This window comes from Phoxinus phoxinus (genome assembly GCF_949152265.1).
Source record: "Phoxinus phoxinus genome assembly, chromosome: 3".
Classification (NCBI taxonomy): domain Eukaryota; kingdom Metazoa; phylum Chordata; class Actinopteri; order Cypriniformes; family Leuciscidae; genus Phoxinus; species Phoxinus phoxinus.
Window position 1 is genome coordinate 11533957 of NC_136878.1, and position 22390 is coordinate 11556346.

Genomic DNA, 22390 nt, shown 5'->3' on the forward strand with positions numbered 1-22390 from the left:
TTGTTGAGCCATGTTTATAATATTGTTTTATACCAATACATACAAACCACAGAAATAAAAGATGAACAGAAAAAAAAAGCAGTTTGGTCTACAAAATTTGTAGAAATCTTTATTTGTGATAACGTGTATAAATAATTTGTATGTAAAACTTTTTTTCTTTTCTTCATGTGCATGTCTGTACAAACTTTTCTACAGTATTACAGATTTCATAGTTTGCTTTTTTTTTTAAATACACATTTGATAAAACTAATGAGCACAAACAATCTGTGATGCTACACGCTGCAGCGAAAGAGAGCTCGTGCTCCTCTACTTCCTGAAGCTTCTTTGACGTGGCCGAGTCTCTGATTACACTCATACCTGGTGTCCATTACTCAATTACAGATATACATCCGAACGCTTCTGACTACATCTCAGTTTCTTGTATGTGATCACAAAACCCAGACGCGTAATTAACTTGATGGAATTTAATACAGCGCAGCAGAAAAGTATTTAAAAGCATAATCTGAGTTTACTCTAGTAGTTTACTGATTGTGGCTCAAAGGGCATAGAAAACTTGCTGATTTCTGGGTTTGATCATCTAAAAGTGCCTCATGTACATGAGTGAACGCACCATAACACTATACTGCCCTCTATTGGCCAAACTCATACAGACCTCTCTGAAGTCCAGCACAGATAATCCACTGAGATTAAGTGACAGTTTGCACAAATATTTTTGCACAAGCGTAATAAAATGAAATTTGACAGATTAAGAATTTTTTAAGACACTCTCCTCTGAGTGTAAACATAGAGGAGCTCTGGATTTAAAATCCATAATGACAACAAATAATATCCTCCTTCACTGATCACTGGACTGTCAAACCACATTTTCAAGGCCAGTGAAATTCGCTGGAACTCAAATCAAATCTCAGTAAGACACTATCAGCACTGTCTAATGCTTGCTCCAACACTTCAATTCAAAGCGCCAAAGCAAACAAAAACAATTAATTGGGGATAAACTAAACTCAAAAACCACAAAAATCCAACATCTAAGACAACACGCAAAACAAAAACGCTCAAAAGCAGAGTATTCATCTATAAGGCACCAGGAACCCTACAGTCTTCAATAAAAAAACAAAACAATAAATGACAAAATGGACAATACTATGGCTAACAACTCAATTCTGATAATATTCATTAGCTGCAAATCTACAAATTAAATGACAGTTTAGCTGATCAACTTGATATATTCATTGTAACTTGCTTTATGAATAGCAAATAGGGCAAAACGTTAAGGGAATGTCATGAATGCAGTAAAACTACCCTTCTGTTCACACTAACACCATCCCATAACTTTTTAGAAAGGTCCTCAAATGCACAACTGCCGTATGAGGAGAGGTCAATGCTGCACTGCCCTATATGCTATATTTATATAACATTATCAATACTAACTAGTATTCCTTTGTCTCTCTAAGAAAGCAGACTCAGTATAAACTTAACTGACGTGTCCGTGTGCAAATACAGGAGCGTATCTGAAGCGCTGGTAGTTGTTAAGGCACTGAAACGTGGTGAAACTGCAGGGTCACTGGTGGTGGTGAGTGCGGTCATCGGGACGCTTGATATGGATCCTCCGCACTCTTTCAATGCGCTCCCTCTCTTCGTCCTCGTCGATGTGGTGGGAACGACCTGCAGCGCCCCCTGTGGCCTCCAGCAGTGCATTGTCTGGTCCTCGGCCATCTTGAGACTCGTACAGCAAGATGTTGAGGGTCTCTTCATAGATGCGAGCCTCTGGGAACTCAACCTGTGATCGAGGGAAAAAATTGAAAAGGTGAGTGACATAAACCTACAATATTTTAGATGCCAGCTGTTTCTGATCTTAAATAAAATCAGGTTTCTGCAGGTAAAACCTAGTAAAGAAACCAAGTAAAGAAAATCTACAGAATAAATGTAAGGGAACAATGTCAATGTTATATAAAAGCACATAATGAGTAGTATTAGCAACACTTCAAAATTTGAAAATACAACTTCTAACAGATAATTTTTCAAAAAAAAAAAAAAAAAAAAAAAAACCTAAAGGCTTGAATACCTCTACTTCCAACCACTAAAATATAAAAATAACTTACTGTACTCCGATCACACTGCAAAACTTCTCACACTGTTCTTCCTCAGTATTTTTTACTTGTTTTCCAGAACAAATGTGTTAATGATTAAAACAAGCAAATAGCTGCCAATGGGTTCAGAAAAATCAAAGGTTTTCATATCCCACAGACAGATATCTGTATTGGAAAAGACAAAAATACTGAGGAATATATTCATGCAGTGCATGCAACATTTAATCCCATGGCTTTATTCATTTAAGAATTTCTGCTCCAATTTAAGCCCTTAATTTGTGGAACGGCAAATTGAGACTTTTTAAAACCCGCAGAAACCCTGATGATAGAAAATATTTGATTCTTTAAGTGGACGGACTATCACCCATTACCTTTGTCTGCTTCTTCTCAGTAGCGTAGACTATTGAGGTGCAGCACACCTCTGCAATCTTCCTGCCCTGGCCATAAAAAGACCAGCAACAAATCTCATCACCAATCACATCCTTGATGAAGAGCACTCGGCCGTTGAACCTCAGAGACAGCTTGTCAAACAGCTCGATGTTCTTCAACATGTTGTCATCAGAGTTGCTACAAAGAGAAAGGGCAAATCGATCAGGTGAAAGCTCAACAGTATGTGTCCCAGCAAAGAAATTCAGCTAATTTTACCTTGTATATGAATATTTATTGTTGCTCCTGTTGTACAGCAGTTTGACTGTAGGCTGCAAACACACAGAAAGACAAGTCAAGGTTCTGTTGTGGGCATAAGCAAATTAAATATTTATTTAAGATCAACATGGTTGTGAAGCATTTGTACCTTATTAGCAGTGGCAATGAGCCTCTGTTCTTCCTTAGATGATGTCACCAATGGAACTTTACAGAATGGTTCATACGCATCTTTGTTCTGAAAATATTTTAAAATCCAAAATGTTATTAAAACAAAAAAAAAATTACTGAATAGGGAATTATGGAATTTGTCAGTTCACCCCAAAAATTTAATTCTGTCATCATTTCAACCCATTAAACTTTCATTCATATCCAAAACAAAAATTAAGATATTTTTAATGAAACCTGAGATGCGTTTTGGTCAATTACACCAAAAATTTGACACTTCAAAAATAATTGAGTGGTTTAATCTGTCTTTTTAAGAGACATGATCGCTTTATATGATAAATAGATATAATTTAGACTTTTATTCACATATAAACATCGACACACAGAGCACATCAAATATAGTAAATGGACGCTAAAACGTGGTTGGTTGATATGCAAGAAACCAATGAAGTTCGTTCTTGCGTGTCACGGAAGCACAATTGAGCTTCCACAAGAACCAATGAGGATTGTTCCTTCGCATCAAGCATGTACGGTCAAACTTCTATTTACCTTATTTGATGAGCTCTTGGTGTGCTCATTAATGTTTATGCTACCGGTCAAATGTTTTGAATAAAAAAAATAATGATGCTCTTTATGTTCACCAAGGCTGCAATTATTTAATAAAAAAATAGAATACAAACAGAAATATTGTGAAGTATTCATTTAAAATGTAATATTATTAAGTTAAAATATTAATTTGAAATGTAATTCATTTAAAATAACTTTTCTATTTTAATATATATTTAAAAATTTAATTTATTTTTGTGATGGCAAAGCTGAATTTTCAGAAACCATTACTTCAGTGTCACATGATCCTTCAGAATGTTTTTAATAGGCTGATTTGGTGCTCAAGAAACATTTCTTATTATTATCATCTATGTAGAAAATGTAGATTTAGCTGTTTCATATTTTTGTGGAAAACGTGATAGACTACCACTCAAAAGTTTGAGGCAAGTATGATTTAGAAAAAAATAACAAATTAATCAAAAGATACAGTAAAAAGATTTGTGTCAAATAAATGCTGTTCTTTTGAACTTTCTATTCATCAAAGAAGCCTGCTTTTTTTTTTATTACGCAGCAAGAACTGTTTTCAGTATTAATGATATTATTATATGGGTAAAACACGTTTGTTTTTAATAATATTTCACAAAGTTATTAGACTGTATTTTACTGCTTTGCTGAGCATAAGATACGGTACTTTAAAAAAAAAATGAAAATTAAAAATCTTAACTATTCCAACATTTTTGAACATTAGTGCATATGTGAATAAATGGAGGAACACAAATCTCTCAGGTTTCTCTTGCCCTAAAGCAGTCTCTCTATAGCATGTATACACTACCTGTAATGCTGCCTGACACTCATCCACCAGGCCCTGCACCAGGTAATACTTTGCCTCGGCCAGTAACTCCTCCGTCTCCCTCCGGCTCTCAGGTAACGGGACAACTCCATCCCTGAGGTAGTTCAGGATGGTCCCAAAGTGCTTCCCACACCTGTCAATCAGAATCCAGCCTGGAGAAAGATCAGAGATAAAAAAAGTGAGACCTGGACGCTACTGAACCCCACACATTTGCATCCATATGCCTCATCATTCTACTTGAATACTTCTTCAGGCAGCTATAACAGTACAGCTACCTTCACTATCTGTGAGGACCTCCATACGGCCACTGAACATGGCCTTCAGCATGGTGTCCTGCTTGGTCAGGGTCTGCATGGTGGTGTAGTACAGCGCTCCCCCAACATTCAGCTTTACGTATTTGGAACTGGGACTGGACCCCTTGAAGGAGGTGGTCCGTGTTGTAGCTGCCGGCACAGCCGAGCTCACCACACTTTCTCCTGACATCTCTTCCTGATAATCAGACAGGGATGGGAATGAATGGTGATGAAGGACACACAAACTAATATTCAGTTTCTTTCAGGGGATTAATGAGATAGGAATCTATATTGCAAACACACACACACACACACACACACCTCTATCATTCTTTATGAAATGTGTATGAACATAGTGAGGGATAATGTGTATGAACATAGTGAGGGACAATGTGAAATTTCTTTAGAAGATTAATTAAAACGTGGCGTAAATGTCAAAGTTTTTAAAGTTTTAGGGGTGGGGCAGTGCACATCACCTCACATATTCCCTTAACCTTAAATGTAACGCATGAACAAACTGATTAACTGTAAAACTTTAAGCATGTTAACTTCTCTATCATTCAATGAGAAACGAGGTTCATCGCACAACAGGATTTAATGACGTCACACACAAACCTGCTGGGATTTTTTCACTTAAGCCAAGTAATGTTAGATTTGAGTCATGTAAATTCCTTTATCTATTTGTTTGTGTATAAACATGATTCGTAACGGAATGCGAAGAAAATAAATTGGTTTAATTTAAAGTTACTCATAGGAAACAGATAGCTACAGGAGCTAAACTAGCACACTAGCTTGTTATCTCCATTTCTTTAAAGAAAACACGAAATTACTGGTAAAAGACTAATAACTACACGCAAAAACAAATAGTTATTAAAATGTACTCTAACAGAACCAGATAAATTAGATGAAATATCAGACAAATATCATTACTTACCATAGAAATCCCCCCCGATTCTTTTGGGCCGCTTGGAACGGGTCTGGAATTAGATCACTTCCGGTTGCAGCCCAGACTCGTGCACGAAGCTGCAGGTCACGCGCTTTCAGGCACTCAGGACAAATAAACATAGACAGTATATAAACGCAAATAAACGATCGCCATTTTCATTACAGTGGATGGGAAGTAACTCCACCTGTCCAATGTCCTGTCATTTAATGTTCACACTTCCTGTGATTGTACACTTATTTGTGAGTGTTGGGGTTTGTATTATCCAACAAAACAGATTCTAAAGAACCAATTGTCTCTTATACAAAAAAATAAACAAAACAAAGAACATTTAAAGCAACAGATCTGATAAAGTTAATTTCACAGTAAAGAGCACATTTTAGATGTCATAGTACTACATTGTTTTTTGGACATGTAGCATGTGAGAAAATAATATATACCGTATATATAATATTTCTGAAGGATCATGTGACACTAAAGACTGGAGTAATGATGCTGAAAATTCAGCTTTGCATCACAGAAATAAATTATATTTTAAAGTATATTAAAATGGAAAACAGTTATTTTAAATTGTATTAATATATTTCACAAAATTACTGCTTTTTTTTATTACTGCAAAATACAAGTCAGCTGTACCAAATGTAGACTGTTTTCCAAATACTTTTTTTCCACCAATTGTTTTAATCTTTAATCTCGATAAAGAACAACCATAAAGTTGTTCATCTCTGTTATTGAAAGTGACGTATTCGATGTTTTTATATAAACAATATTTGATTTTCTTGTTTCGGTTTATATGGATTTATCTTTTATGACTGTCTGCCTCTCCTGTTATTTCAATATAAACACACAAACTAACTAACCAAACAAAACATCAACATTTGATTTTTCAGCACGCAGTTTCACAAAGGGTTCCGCCAAATGTTTCACAAAGCGTTAGAGCAAAAAAAAATAGCTCCCTGCTGTTCTAATCCTCGGATTACTCGTTAAAGCGTTTAAAATTGTAAAGAGTAATATCGATTTAATAACAATGCACTACGACAAATAACAAGTATGATCCATATTTCTTGCGAAAGTGGATTGTCATAACAAAAATGTTCATCCGGAAGTATTACGATGTTACACCGTTAATGGATTAGAGCTGCGGTGTCTGGGTCGCTCTTTTGTTTACATCACTTTTCCATTTATTCTCAAACGCTCAGGTAAATGAAACCTCTGTGCACAATGTAAAGACTTTCTTTACATTTCATTTGAAACACGGTTATCAAGTGACAACATTTCCCAAGTGTTGCCAGCTCGCTGAATGTTGCAACTGTGTTGCTAGCTGCATAGCTAGTGTGAATGTTATTGTCTCTGTGGGTTCGTTAAATTCACTTGAACTGCGTTGTGTTTTTTGTTAAAATCTTCTACTAATTTAAACCTTTAGTGCTAATATTATTTCCGTTGAGTGCTTAACCTGTCGTGTAAGCAAACTGTCACCACTGTTTCGAGTAAATGATAAGGACTCTCCTCAGTTTTGGTCTGATAATTCTGTCAGATACTCTTTGATTTCCTTTTTGCTTTGTGATCTGTTGATGTGTCTAGTAAAATCTCCCATATGTTTATAACATATCATCTCCTGAGTAATTTTATTAATCAAAATCATGTTATTTTAATACCCCAACTCATGACTTATCATGACATAGATCTTTTGTACTTTAAAGTACTATTCATTTTCTTAAGTAAAAGTTATCAAAGCGAATTACTCTTCTGTTCTGTAGAGTCCAATGGATATGCAGAACAACACGCGTGGATATGTGATAGTATTCATGTGACCCGTGGAAGCAGAAGCATTACTAGCCACTGCATAAGGGAAAGGTAATTGTTTTTGTGTTTATGTAAGATAGAGGTCTTACACTTTTTCAATTGTAAATGAGACATAGTTTTCTTTATTAATTGATCATGCTATGAGTATAATATAATGTATAATCTAATTATACACTTCTGTACTTGCATACATAGCCTCTGACTTTGTTTTTGCTCTCAGCTGTGATGTAGATTTTTGTTCCTGGCGATGACTTTTTAAAATTTAACCCACAGTTAAGAGTGAAAACATGTTCACCGCTACCCAAACGTCCAAAACCCAGTTCCTGGATAAAGCCAGGATAGCACGGGAGGAACGGAAAGGTTATAAGGAGAAAGAGAGAGCTGCCACACAAATCCAGGCTCTGGTCAGAAGATTCCTCTGCCGTTGCAGGTTGCAAAGGGAAATCAGGTTAGAGCTGACATGAACCGATCTTTAAAATAGTTGTCTCTAGACAGTCATACACGTCTTTGCTGACTTTGTTGGCCTAAGATAAAAAAGTAAAAATGAGGAGTAAAACCTCACAGAGGAAAATCAAAGGTGAAGAATTAAGTACTTTCTCTTATGCCTTTAAGTCGTTTGAATGTTATTGTCTTGAATAATGTAAATACTATTTCAAAATATAGCTTGGTTTGTTTGAGCCAGTGTTATTTGGGATATTATAGTTTTTATTAATTTATCAATTTAATTAATATTTGTATTTAATATGTATTTGTTGTTTAATTTTGTGGTTTTATCATATTTATTAGTTTTTCTTTTTTAATCTTTCTAAATATTTTTGATTTAGTTTTATTTGACAAAGTTGCTGTTTGAGAATTTATACATATTATTTACTTTACTTTCTGTTTCAGGAAAGAGGTTGATGATTTCATTGCAGTCAGCGATGCAGGTTCAACAAAAAGAAATGCATTATCCATCTTCAAAATTGCAAGAAAATTGTTATTTATATTGAGCAAGGATGACAAGTTGGTAAGCATCACATAATGTTACCCTTTTTAAATTAATTTAGATTAAGTTTAGTTATTTAGGTGAACAAAAAAATATTATTTTTTACACATTTTGTGAATATAATAATGATGGCATTGTGTTTTTCTCTTACCCAGAGATTTGAGAAGTTGTGTAGAATCATACTAAGTAGCATGGATGTTGAGAATGAACCTAAAGTAAGTCTTTAACCAAGCAATGCATAAAACATATATCTTTATCCTAAGTTACATTAGTTCCACATTTTTGCATTGTGGTGACAAGCTATTGTTTTTCTAGGTATGGTATGTATATCTGGCCCTTTCAAAAGATCTCACCATCCCCTGGCTGAAACAGATCAAAGATGTTCTTTGGGTATCCTGTGAATTTCTGAAAAAACTGAAGGTAATGTTAGTGCTTTATGATCAGTGCTTTATCTTTTTGAATTACTCATCATTAAGTCATTAAGTACTATCAACAGTCAATTCTGAGCCTGTCAGTTATCTGTCAGGAAGTGCTTCTTGATGAATACTTATTTCCTGTTTTCCGTTTCTCTCTGCAGCCTGACATACTGCAAGATAATAAATTGGTGACGCTGTACCTGACAATGCTGATAACATTCACTGACACATCAACGTGGAAAATCATCCGCGGAAAGGGTCAGTGTCACATAATCAGAGCTTGTGAGATGATTTGCAGGCTAAAATACGTAAAACCCTATTAGAATTTCCTGTCTTTTTTTAGGGGAGGCCCTCAAGCCTGCTTTAAACAGGATTTGTGAGAACATCATGGGACATCTCAATCAGAAGGGCTTCTACTCTGTTCTTCAGGTACTGCTCATCCAAACAGCCAATCAGAATCTTGTCACAGGCTGTCAGTAGTTTATTTAAATGCATCTGAAGGTGTGGTTTGCACCATTAACTAGCTGTCAATGTAACTTTGTTAATTTAGTGCATTTTATGTCTTTGGATTATCTTCATCTGGAAACGTTTCAATGTTGAAATCAGTTGAGCTGCTTAATATTTTTGTGGAATCGGTGTGTAACAAAGCTTAAGGCTGATTTATATTTCTGCGTCGGACCTACGCCGGAGCCACTACGCTGTAGGCAACGCGTTGTTTTTCATTTATACTTCTGCGTCGTTGTCCGCGTTGACGTGCAATTACACATGCAGAGGGAGCGTGTGAAACCCAAGGGAGGGGTTCTAGCAGACCAATCACAGCGCTTGCGTCCGCGTAGAATTGACGCGTTGTTACATTTTTGGAGAGGTGCACGTCAGGGTACGCGCGCTACACACAGCCTACGGCGTAGCTACGGTGTCAGTTCGACGCAGAAGTATAAATCAGCCTTTACGATAAGGAAGAAAGAGGCGGCAACCAGCGAACTTTCAAACACACTTTAATAAATAAATAAGCCATCGGCCTCATCCTGCTTGCCACACGGTTTTACATTTTTTCCAAGATTCCCCAAAAAATATTTTATTTTAAATATAAATATTTTATTAAAAAATATTTACTGTCATTTTTAATCAATATAATGCATTCTTGCTGAATGAAAGTATTAATTTCATTACTGGCCCCAAAATTTTAAGAGAAGTGTATATGAAATTAAACAATTATTCATCAAATCATGTTATCTGATTACATTTTGTAACTGATTGAAGCTTTAGGTTGAACTTAGAGTTTGAGCTTCAAACATTTTTCACATAATAAGCATCTTTGCTGTTTGCAGATTCTACTTACAAATGGATTGGCAAGATCCAGACCTTCCCTTTCCAAAGGAACCCTCACGGCCATTTTTACGCTGTCACTCAGGTCGGTTGCCATGAGAACTGGGTTTGCTCTCCGAGACATCTCTCGGTCTGATTAAATCAGTAGCTCTATTTCTGTGAAGTTGCCTATAATGTGATGAGCTTTTTGTCCTGGTGTATTTTAGGCCAGTTGTCGCTGCACATTTCTCAGAAAACCTGCTGAGGTCTTTCCTCCTCCACATCATGTCTGTTCCAGCTTTCATCTCGCACCTCAACACTCTCACTCCAGATGTAAGAAACAAACATACGGAAGGATAATAAAACCTCATTTGCACACACATCTTAAAGATCTCAAAATAAAAAAAATAGTGAGAGTATGATTTCACCTGTCTGAATTTGTGCTCCTTGCAGTGTATGGTCACCATCCAGACCCATGACCTCTTTCGCAAGTTTGTCTTGTTTTTAAGCCGAGAAGAGCAGTGTTTGGATATCTGTGTGTGTCTGGAGGGAAGCCACACTCTGTGCTTACTGGGTAAGCATGTGTGCTTTATACACACTTTTTGGAGTGTGTATTAGATTTGGAGAACAAAGGTGGGCTTGTGAATGGAGAGCTGAAAATCAATACTTAAGATGTACTTGTACTACTGGTCCGTGGCCGCTCTTAGTTTGTCATTTATCTCGTCATCTCTTATGTTTTGTTTTCAGGTAACCTCATTCAGCTGGGATACTTTAATGTAAAAGTTCTAGAGCAGGAAGCAGGTCACTTTGTCAAGGATCTGACAGATATGTTGTCATACTGTCAGAGATATGTGTCTCAGAAGAAATCCAATCTCACACACTGGCACCCAGTGTTGGGCTGGTTCTCCCAGACTGTTGACTATGGGTATGTCATTGTTTTAGTGACAAAATAAAGTACATAGTTTCTGGATTTCTCTGTTGCGCTATCCTATTAAGCAATCTTTCACTTTCTCTCTCTTGTTTTTTTCTATCTCCAGGCTTAATGAGTCTATGCCGTTGGTAACAAAGCAGTTACAGTGTTTGTGGGGAGTTCCAGTGATCTGCACACTCTTCTGTGACGTTCTCAGCAAAAAGCTAGAAACTCAAGATCCCACCCCACCACCCTCTCTTCAGCCAAGCTCATTACAGAATAACTTGCCCGTCAAAAGTGAGAAACACATCATTTTAAACTAAAAAGCTGTTTTAGAACAGAAGTGATTTAGTAGATGATTACACATGGACTATTGGACTACACATAGAGTTTCTAATGATTTTTGTGGCGAGCAGGACGAGGTCGAGGGACATGAGAGCGGCGCGTGACCGGTGGCGGGATTACTGATGAGCGACACCTGCGCGACGCACCGGTCTCGTATCTCTCACGTCCCTCGACCTCGTCCTGCTCGCCACAATTGTCATTAAAGCACACTCAAGGATGGTGACTAAGTATCAGAAGGCCACTTATGCTAAATTTTCTGCCATATTTCTGACCACTTATTATTATTATTTTTTTGTACTAACCCTAAAGACGTTCTCATCCACTGGGGCCAGTACCCATTAGGGGGCCTCAGCACACTTCCAAGGGGGTCACAAGATGGCTTAAAATGATTTAAGATTTGACAAAAGAAGGTTTAAAATTAGCTAATACAACTTAAAAATCCAAATGTAACTGAAATCCTATTTCTTATTTTTAGTCATTTCCTTAAAAAACTTAATTTCCTTGAAACATTTCAAGAACCAGGGCTCTCATGGTCTTGGACAGTCTAGATATACTGTATGAGGTTATTTTAAAATGGACAAATTTATATAAATTGCCAAGCTCTATAATATGTTTGATGAGGACAAAAACTGCTTTGTGATAAAAAAAAAAAAAGGAATAAAAAAAAATTCTAACTAAAAAAGTACTGTAAATTAACTGGTAATAAAAAATGTAAAGCATGAAGAACATTCAGTTATTTTGATTATGGAAATTAATTAATTAATTTCATTTTATTTATTTTGATATATTGCCACTCCTAGTTTTTGCAAATAAAAAGTTGAGCATCATAGTAGAAGTATTGGAAATATCTTGGAAAATAGGGGGTCTTGGAGGTATAGGTTGGCCTAAAGGAAGCCACGCTGTCTCTGAGTCTGTTTTAAGTGCTGTTTAAACAAAGGATAAAAAGTACACCGTGTGATGCTAGTGTCATCAAGTCTGTATTCATCCTGTTTTCACTGAGGATCCCTTGTTAAACTCTCTGCATGGTTAGATCTGTTCAAGAGAGCGTTCCAAAAGTCTGCGTCTGTGCGGAACATCCTGAAACCGGTCGGGGGGAAGCGTGTGGATTCAGCTGAGGTCCAGAAGGTGTGCAGTATTTGTGTGTTGTATCAGACGGCCCTCACCACACTCACACAAATCCGCCTGCAGATTCTCACAGGTATGTGCTTTTCATATGAAACCATTTTGGAAGTCATTTCTGTTTACACACCTATGAATGTACATTCACTCACGCAAACACTTCAGTAATGTTTTATCTCTTAGTGAAGTATTGTATTTAGTCAGAGCCAGAGGTTAATGCACATGCTCCAAGAGTTACAGCTCACCTTGTTTACAGATCCTGGAAAAACAGTTTATACTTTTGCAGAATAATTTTTGTCTGTAGGGTAGGGTAGGGTAGGGTAGGGTAGGGTAGGGTAGGGTAGGGTAGGGTAGGTCCAAGACCACTGTAGTATTGGCCAGTGAAACAAAAAATGATTGGTCCTTTCAATATTTTATATCATAATAAATGAGGTTAATATTCTTGTTATTCTTGGTTATGGTTTCTAATTAAACTGTTTCTAGGACTGACGTATCTGGATGAACTGCTGCCTAAGCTGTGGGCATTTATCTGTGAGCTTGGCCCTCAGGGGGGGCTAAGACTCTTCATGGAGTGTCTCAATAATGACAACGAAGAGTCCAAACAGCTCCTGGCCATGCTGATGCTCTTCTGTGACTGTTCCAGACATCTCATCACGTAAGAGTTGTATAGTTCACTGGTGACGGTGCTTCTATTTAGCATGAATTAGATTTATTAAAAGATGTATTCATTTACAATTATTTTTACTACAAAAAATTTAATTGTATATATATATATATATATATATATATATATATATATATATATATATATATATATATATATATATATATATATATATATATTATATTATATTATATGTATGTGTTTGCATATTGTTCTGTGATTTATATTACAGAATCCTGGATGACATAGAGGTGTATGAGGAGCAGATTTCTTTTAAAATGGAAGAGCTTGTCACCATTTCCTCGTTCCTCAACACATTTGTGTTCAAGATGATCTGGGATGGTATTTTAGGTGAGCAGTTATTATTTAGCCTGTATGTTTGTTTTTGCAACAAAGGGACTTTATACATTTTTTTTGTCCAATCTTTTTCTCTAGTCATTTCTTGTGGTTTAGATAAACCACAGTTTCTCTATATGGAGCCAGTGATGTGCTTTCTGTGTGTGGTGACTGTGGTCATTAATTTGTTTCAGAGAATACCAAAGGGGAGAAGCTGGACTTATTCCACAGCGTTCACGGCTGGCTGATGGTTCTGTATGAGCGGGATTGTCGCAGGAGATTCACGCCTGAAGATCACTGGCTTCGCAAGTGTGTCACTCTTACATATCACTGAGCCAAATTACTCTCTGGTTTTACTTTAGAGTTGGGATTAGGGTCCATTCAAAAACAAATGACTGAGATTATTATTTTCATTTAAGGGAAAGATAAATGCACCGGCCGACAAAATAGGTCTTATTTGTTTTCTTTTTTTCCTCCATGTCTAATACAGAGACCTGAAGCCCAGCCTGTTGTTCCAGGAGCTGGAGAAAGGCAAAAAAAGAGCACAGCTGCTACTTCAGTACATTCCTCATGTCATCCCACACAAAAATGTGAGAATCAAACTTAAAACAGGGAAATGCTCATGAGGTGCCACAAGAATTCTTCAGTTGATTGGATCATACAAAAATTACATTTTAGATTGACCAAATAAAAAAATGGTCTTCATTTTATTTTTTAAACACAAAATGTGAAATTTACAGATGTTTTTTTGTCGCAGAGGGTGCTGCTGTTCCGGAACATTGTGACAAAAGAGAAAGAGAGTCTTGGATTGGTGGAAACAAGCTCCGCCTCTCCACATGTGACTCATATAACCATTCGACGCTCACGCATGTTGGAGGTAACTGATGCTTTGTCATTCATTTGATTGATAAAAACATACACAATGATTATTGTGCTTATTAGCTTTCCTGTAGCTCAAACAGTAGAGCATGTCACCAAGGTTATGGGTTTGTTTCCCAGTGAACGGATGAACTTGTAAAATGTATACCTTGAATGCAATGTGAGTCGATTTGGATGAAAGTGTCTGCCAAATGTGAATGTAGGATAATAATGATAATAATAGTAATAATCTTTTTCTTTACCTTACTCTCCATAGGATGGTTATGATCAGCTGCGGCGTCTACCTGTCAATTCCATTAAGGGAGTGATCCGTGTAAAGTTTGTGAATGATTTAGGAGTGGATGAGGCTGGAATTGACCAGGATGGTGTGTTTAAGGAGTTTTTAGAAGAGATCATCAAGAAGGTTTTCAACCCAGCGCTCAATCTATTTAAGGTACACACTGCTCTCTTTTAGCTCAAATGGCTGGGATCAGTAATAATCCCCAAATAATCCTCAATAGACCTTCCTTACTTCACCAATAAACCTCAACTTCATTTTTTTCTCTCTCTCTGTTTCAGACCACCAGTGGGAATGAGAGATTATACCCCTCCCCAACCTCCAGCATCCATGAGAACCACCTTCAGCTGTATGAATTTGTTGGAAAGATGCTGGGAAAGGCCATGTATGAAGGCATCGTGGTGGATGTGCCTTTTGCCTCTTTTTTCCTCAGTCAGGTTCTAGGTCACCATCACAGCACCTTCTATAGCTCCATAGACGAGCTGCCCTCCCTCGACTCAGAGTTCTACAAAAACCTCACCTCTATCAAGGTCAGTGCCAATGTGACTATTATAGCATTTGTACAGTTTGGATGTTTGGATCTTGATGTTAACCATTATGTTTCAAGGTTCTTGAAGGTTCCTTGAAAATGCTTGATGTCCCGAGAGTGTGATTAAAATAAAATAAAAATGATTAATGAAAAAAAAAACTTAAATATCAAATAGTGGATCCCTTGCGCATCATGAGTCTCATTGATTTAATGTTGTGAAAGCACGTGGAAGTGCATGTGATAGGTGTTCAAAAATCACATCGACATAATCACTTTAATGTTACCCTAATTTACTATGGTGAACACAGCTACAGAGAAACATCAGGGTCACTAAATCCTACAAGGCAGCAATAGTGGTTAACGAAATCGGTTACCCTTAAAAAAACGCTAATCTACAATAATAATATTGTATCTGTTATATAACTCCTTACTAATTAAAATTTTGTGAAGATTTCAAGGTGAAACTGATACATTTCACACTTTCAGCCCGACTTATTCAGATTCAGAATTTGTTTCATATTTGTTTTGCTCTTGGTGTAAAAGGAGCATTTGATGGAGATTCGTTTAGCTTTTTCATTAATTTGATACATACTTCTTCTGTAACTTCATAAATGAATGCATTACATTTTTTTATATTTTTATGTTTGACTTTAAATTGCAGAAAACTAACCTTTTCTTACTGTAAGTGTAATAATATCCGTGACTGTTTATTGATTTGATTTTTCAGCGTTATGATGGGGACGTCAGTGATCTGGGTCTGACTTTATCCTACGATGAAGAGGTCATGGGGCAGGTAAGCAACTTTTGTGTTTGCTGAACCTACTTTGTTGGTTCTTGTGACACTATTGGCTTTCCTTGTTCTCTTTAATACTCTTTTCCTTTCTTTGTCTCGTCACAGTTAGTCTGTCATGAGCTAATTCCTGGTGGAAAGACTATGTCTGTCACTAATGAAAACAAGTGAGTCCATTTTGTGTCTTCGGTCAAGTGTAAATAAAATTTCTGTGGCAGAGCTGCCTCCTATTCACATTCAATACAATAAGGAGAAATGACCCGATGAAAAAACAAATTAGTATTGGAAGCAGAGCGGTTCAAAAAGCAAATAGGGATTTGCTACCACAGACATATATTGAAATTTTCTGCAAGCTTAAAGGGATACTCCACTTTTTTTGGAAATAGGCTCATTTTACAACTCCCCCAGAGTTAAACAGTTGAGTTTTACCGTTTTCGAATCCATTCAGCCGAACTCCGGTTCTGACGGTACCAGTATTAGCATAGCTTAGCATAGATCATTGATTCTGATGGGACCATTAGCATTTCTTTCAAAATGACCAACGAGTTTCAATATTTTTCCTATTTAAAACTTGACTCTTCTGTAGTTAAACCGTGTACTAAGATCGACGGAAAATGAAAAGTTGCGATTTTCCAAGCCTATATGGCTAGGACCTACTCTCATTCCGGCGTAAGAATCAAGGAACTGTGCGGCCGTACCATGGGTGTAGAGGCGTAATGATATGACGAAGCACCTGAAAATAGTCCCCAGCTCGGTAACTTTCAACATGACCGGGACTTAGTTTGTGTAGTTTTTAGGTGGCAAATCAGGTTTCCTGTGCGATTAGCCATGGTTCTGTGCATAGTAAATCTAAATCGTCTCTCACAAATGTCTCCATGCTCTAGGGTGACCACCTGGCTATTGCTCTGTTGCAGGTCAGCAGACCTGGTTTTGCGGGACACGAGGGAGAGAACTTACTATTAGTATACGTGAATAAATATTGATTTTATATTAGATGTCTTTTTGCAGTCTTTTTGCAGTGATGTTAACATGCTTTAAATTGCTAAAAGGCTTTATAAAAATGTTAATGACGGCGCTGACTGGCACTGTGAACGTCACTATTAATATAAAACTCATTTTAACAGCACGGGTCTATTCAATCTAAATAATTAAATGAAAATAATAATCCAATCGCTAAAAAGCACATTTCCAAATAAGCACTGTTACGATCTTTTAAAGTCTAGGAGAGGATTCGCAACACTTATTTTAATATTACTGCTGGTGGCTGAATAAAGTGGAAAGAACACGACAGACTCAACTTAAAGAGAGAAACTGGATTTTTATTGACACAGAGCCGAAGCCACTAGATCCAGTTCTCAATAATAATGAAGTGCGCTATGTAGGCTACAATGTTTAAAGTATAAATGTTCAAATAACTTAATAAAAGCGGAAGCTAAGAGAATCAAAAAGTGTCGCCAAAGAAAAGAACAGAATATAACAAAACAATCCTTATACTAAGCCTAAACTTAGCCAAAGAAAAGGGTGAAAAGAAAACCGAATTCTTCGGTGCATTCGGCACCTAAATAAACTAACTACAAAAACAAAACATACAGAGTGGCGCTCACTCCTAACCTAGTGTATCTAACAAATAAACAACACTACAGGCATGTACACCGCGGCATACTGACCTGTCGTTCTCTTTCACAAAGTAGCTGTGTTACTTTTTGTGTGTGTGGTTTTGTGACGATTAAATAAAATGCAGACAAAATTAAAATGCGGGACACTGCTTATGACTTGCGGGACAAAGCTTCAAATTTCGGGGTCACCCTATACAAGGCACGCTCCCTGTGCAAGCAGGTTGTCACGTTGGTTTGTTGACGGCAAGTGCTTCGTCATATCATTACGCCTCTACACCCATGGTACGGCCGCACAGTTCCTTGATTCTTACGCCGGAATGAGAGTAGGTCCTAGCCATATAGGCTTGGAAAATCGCAACTTTTCATTTTCCGTCGATCTCAGTACACGGTTTAACTACAGAAGAGTCAAGTTTTAAATAGGAAAAATATTGAAACTCGTTGGTCATTTTGAAAGAAATGCTAATGGACCCATCAGAATCAATGATCTATGCTAAGCTATGCTAAAACTGGTACCGTCAGAACCGGAGTTCGGCTGAATGGATTCGAAAACGGTAAAACTCAACTGTTTAACTCTGGGGGAGTTGTAAAATGAGCCTATTTCCAAAAAAAGTGGAGTATCCCTTTAAAATAGGACAGAATAGAACGATGGTTTCCAGTTCATGTTTTGTCATTAACCCTCCTTCGACCCTTCAGGATCAGCTACATCCACCTGATGGCCCACTTCCGCATGCACACCCAGATCAAGGAGCAGACGGCAGCTTTCATCAGGGGCTTCCGCAGCATCATCAACCCAGAGTGGCTGCACATGTTCTCCACCCCTGAGGTCCAGAGGCTCGTCTCTGGAGACAACGCTGAGATAGATCTGGACGATCTCAAGTAAACCTGCAGTTCTTAACTCTGGCCTTTAAGGGTTTTGCTTATCAGTTTGTTGATTTGTAATACAAACTACGAACGATGCAATACATTAAATCCAAATTGCTCTCTATAATCAACAAGGCTGGAAGCATCTAATGCATAAACGCCTTCAGTGCACAGGCAATGAAATAAGGCTGAAATTGGGCTGTCACAATATCATATTTTCACCACACAATTATTGTGGGCAAAATAATTTTGTCTTTTTTTTATTTATTCAAGTGCAAGAAGTCATGAAAGAGAGCTTGTTCAGTATTCATACACTGAGAAGTGGATTTCTGGGCGAAAGTAACAAATAGAGTTCCCTTTTAATAGAGTCTTCTTGAGCTTGAATATTTATAATGGCAAGGCTTAAACCTTAGCAACACTGGCCCGTCAACTGTCCCGAGGATTATTCATGTTAGTTCACGTTTATGTTCTCACAATTTAGCATTATTAGAATTCATAAAAATATTACCGGCCAACTGGCCATTGAAATTGTTTCATATACTCGCCAGCACTGATTTTTACTCGCATTTGGCACTTGTGTGTTCATTTTAGGACTTGTTATATCCATTGTGCAGATCTTATCCAACAATCAGTGCAGAAGTTGCAAAGAAGTCCACATGTAGCCCTAATAATCACATGCTGTGAAGAACAGTCCTTAAAAGGTTACTCATAGCGATGCATGTCATTTTCTCTGTCTACCAGGAAGCACACCGTGTACTATGGAGGTTTCCATAGCAGCCACAGAGTCATTCTTTGGCTGTGGGACATTCTCTCCAGTGACTTCTCCCCTGAGGAGAGAGCCATGTTCCTGAAGGTAATACTTATCAAATCTTAAAAGAGTTATTTCAATGTTATTGCCGCCTGCGCCTACTAAGTGGCTGTTTCATCACAGTTTGTCACCAGCTGCTCAAGACCTCCTCTGCTCGGTTTTGCCTACCTCAAACCCCCTTTCTCAATCCGCTGTGTGGAAGTATCTGACGATCAGGTTAGATCACTTCATCATCTTAATCCATACACTGTTCTGCAAAGATTTAGTTGTTTCATCTTTTCTGTTTGATTGCGCATGCAGGACACAGGTGACACTTTAGGAAGTGTTCTCCGTGGATTTTTCACCATCCGTAAGAAGGAGCCAGGCGGTCGCCTCCCTACATCCTCCACTTGTTTCAACCTGCTCAAGCTGCCCAACTACAGCAAGAAGAGCATCCTCAGAGACAAACTCCGCTACGCAATCAGCATGAACACTGGCTTTGAGCTTTCATAACCCATGCTGGTTTATTCTACATGTACAAACACAAACATCTACAAACATGAACATCAGCAAGACTGGCGGTGGCACAGGTTGAAGTAGAAGACGTTACAAAATTACAATCTTGCTTTATTGGCATTGTGGCCTTGAGTTCCTCAAGTGCTCAAGCTCAATTTTTCCATCAATGGCTACTCTGTCTTGTCCACCAAATGGAAAGTGAATAAAGAAACAAACTAACTTCTTAAAACAGTAGAACTGAGCTAAAAGTATCAAGTCAAACTTAGAGACTCTTTGAGGAGCTCAACCATAGAAGTATATTAGAGTGTACAAACATTACCTTCAGAAAAGTTTTTGAACCACTTGAAGATCCATATGTAGTGTTATGTTCTTCTTTTTTAGCATTTGAAGCCAAAAGAGCTCCAAACGCCTTATACAATCAGTTTAAAACCAGCTCAATTTAACGTCTTCAAGTCAGGATTCTTCTGACTCTTTCTTCAGTGAAACCTGTCAATCGGAGACCGAGAAACTCAACTCAGTGTCTGCATGCAAAGCAACTCCAAAACTATATCTGGTTTTGTCTTTATTGGCTTCTAAGCACTGTGGCCATTTGTTGATGAACACTCCTAAACCTCCTTTTAAAGTTACAGCAGATATAAAGATGGATGTAAAGATGTAAGATCTGCAGAAAACAGTTCAGCTTTGTCTCTCAGGTCTCCGTGTCTCACTCCCCCAGGAAGGGAACAGGAAAGCAATACTAACGCAATGCAAGCCATGCAACTCAAGACACAAAGGAGGCTTTTGCCTGTTTGTACGGCAAATGCTTTCAAACCCATAGCGCACTACACTTCTGCTGGACTTGAGGACAGCGTTGAGAGGAAACCCAGCCCTGTTGATTGACTTCAGTGAGACAGAGCCAGCAGTATGTCAGATAAGAGATGTCCCTGCAGAGATGCACCTTTTCCTTTCCTGCTTTCTCATGGTATACACTACAGGGCCCCGACCCAGAATGCATCATAGTGACATTTCCTTTTGCTCATTATATTATACTCATCATTCTGCTCATGCTTTTCATCTCTAACGCTGTCTTAATGTCAAACTAATACAGGCAAGAATGAAACCACTAAAAGGAATTTTACTCCGGCTTGGAAGTAACCAATCATCACATGACAAATTGCTCTCCCTGTCATCTACTAACTCTCTGGCCATCTTTGCGGTGTATACTGGAATTAAGCCATACGGTGAAGACGACTAGCTATCAAACCAGCTCTTGTAGGGAGTTTTTTCTTTTTTTTTTCTTAAGGGAAAATTTTACAGTGACTTCCTGAAAGGTCAATGGGCTCAATGGAATATCATGAATTGTTATTCCAAGTGGACAAAAAAAATAAAAAATCTCCCTTTGCATGATGTCACTGGACGATTCAAACGATTCCATGTCTTTGTCAAACAGGTCAGAGTCTGCTGGTGACATTGTTGTGTTGTTTATTTTTTTTTCTTTGTCATAAAGAAGGCTAGGGTCAATTTGTTAAGAACACCCCCCCCCACACACACACACACACACAAAATCTAAAGGACAAACATTCAGAAAGTATGTTTTGCGAAAAGAAAATGAAGCCTTGATTGACCATCAAGAAAACCAATTTACATGCATTAAATATATATTATTAAAACAAATTATTAATTGGTTAAATATATATATGATTTAACAAATTATTTAAGTATATTATTTATATTAAATTGAAATTACAGTTTTAAGTATACATCATGGTAGTATTTGTTGTACTACATTAAATACGTTTTTTATGAAGTCACTGTATCCAGATCATATTTTGGGATATAGTGCTTGTATTTAGTGAGGCTTTATTTTGTTAATGCAAAATATAGTTCTTTATTTGGTTTTCTTTAGATTTTTGGTGTGAATTATGACCTGGACATTTCTTCATGTGATTTGCCCTTGGTTTCAGGTCTCTAAAAAGCTGTCAACGGCTGTAGTTATTCCAGAATATATATGCAAACCCTCTTCCCTTGTATGCAGTATATGCAAAATTATACAGTTAATCTACCATTATCTGTCTGCCCCCCTCTCCCAGCTCTTCGTAAATCAAGGCATGAAAGTATCTTCTGATGTAGAGAGACATTTGTAGATGTGAAAAAAATGGCTTTAAGCTCATATAACTTTCTTTCGTATGCATTTACTGTTAATGTTAAGTTATAAATGTATTGTCCTAATGCACAAGGGCTTAGGCTGTGTCCCATAGCAGAGTTTGGTATTTAAATTAACTGACATTAACATGCTGTTCCCTTTGAAAGATGTTCAAGTTGGTGTTGTGGATGAGGAACGTGTTTGTCATAATGCTGTAAATGCAAAAAATATTCAGATTAATGAAGAGTTTTTATGGACTGTGTGTATGGTGAAATGACTCACCTGAATTTCATGATGTCACAGAATCTTGCTCTCTCTCTCTCTCTTAGATGGGGATGCAACAACCTTTAAAGTGTCTGATCTCTTTTCATTTGCCTGATGAAGAAGTGTCTTTTGAATTTGGTTGCACTACGTGAACTGCAGGTTGTTATATACACAGTATATTACAAAAGCAATGGCATTGTAAAGTTATCCATGTGTACAGTAAAATTTCCTCTGTAAAATGTAGACTTATTTGTCGATCAACCATGTAAACATTTGGATATCCAAATCTTAAAACTTTACTAAACAACAAACAATGTCTTCTGTCATTTTTTTAATA

At 37.3% G+C, this 22390-nt stretch overlaps 2 protein-coding genes across 3 annotated transcripts; one reads left to right on the forward strand and one right to left on the reverse strand.

The window, feature by feature from the left end:
* Positions 1-41: 41 nt before the first annotated feature.
* Positions 42-5744, reverse strand: kctd10 (potassium channel tetramerization domain containing 10). Its single transcript, XM_079606095.1, has 7 exons — positions 5521-5744; positions 4569-4782; positions 4276-4445; positions 2881-2967; positions 2733-2785; positions 2459-2654; positions 42-1777 (listed from the first exon to the last, which is right to left on the reverse strand). Exons 1-7 carry the CDS (start codon positions 5521-5523, stop codon positions 1559-1561), a joined length of 942 nt encoding a protein of 313 aa, XP_079462221.1. The 5' UTR covers positions 5524-5744; the 3' UTR covers positions 42-1558.
* An 845-nt stretch (positions 5745-6589) lies between these two features.
* ube3b (ubiquitin protein ligase E3B) lies at positions 6590-22361 on the forward strand. Of its 2 annotated transcripts, XR_013796787.1 has the most exons (28): positions 6590-6728; positions 7287-7383; positions 7606-7780; positions 8221-8338; positions 8473-8532; positions 8633-8737; positions 8895-8991; positions 9077-9162; positions 10062-10144; positions 10266-10371; positions 10492-10612; positions 10786-10963; positions 11076-11245; positions 12324-12491; positions 12896-13067; positions 13309-13427; positions 13607-13721; positions 13903-14002; positions 14170-14289; positions 14548-14724; positions 14850-15098; positions 15825-15890; positions 15996-16054; positions 18197-18379; positions 19106-19217; positions 19296-19388; positions 19473-21096; positions 22119-22361. XR_013796787.1 is itself a non-coding variant. In XM_079606096.1 (27 exons), the coding sequence occupies exons 3-27, from the start codon at positions 7620-7622 to the stop codon at positions 19662-19664; spliced, it is 3210 nt and encodes a 1069-aa protein (XP_079462222.1). In that variant the 5' UTR covers positions 6590-6728; positions 7287-7383; positions 7606-7619; the 3' UTR covers positions 19665-21208. The 2 variants fall into 2 exon arrangements, 1 of the variants encoding a protein (XP_079462222.1); XM_079606096.1 differs by lacking the exon at positions 22119-22361 and having other exon boundaries at positions 19473-21208.
* Positions 22362-22390: the final 29 nt, after the last annotated feature.

Bases quoted from the DNA above. Each gene is read 5' to 3' on its own strand.
- kctd10 (XM_079606095.1), bottom strand. The intron at 2,968-4,275 runs GTAGTGTATACA...AAATATTTTCAG, and splicing joins AGTGTCAGGCAGCATTACAG to AACAAAGATGCGTATGAACC. The intron at 2,786-2,880 runs GTACAAATGCTT...GTGTGTTTGCAG, and splicing joins TCATTGCCACTGCTAATAAG to CCTACAGTCAAACTGCTGTA.
- ube3b (XM_079606096.1), top strand. From the start codon at position 7,620: ATGTTCACCGCTACCCAAACGTCCAAAACCCAGTTCCTGGATAAAGCC. The intron at 10,613-10,785 runs GTAAGCATGTGT...TTTTGTTTTCAG, and splicing joins CCACACTCTGTGCTTACTGG to GTAACCTCATTCAGCTGGGA. The intron at 18,380-19,105 runs GTAAACCTGCAG...TCTGTCTACCAG, and splicing joins ATAGATCTGGACGATCTCAA to GAAGCACACCGTGTACTATG.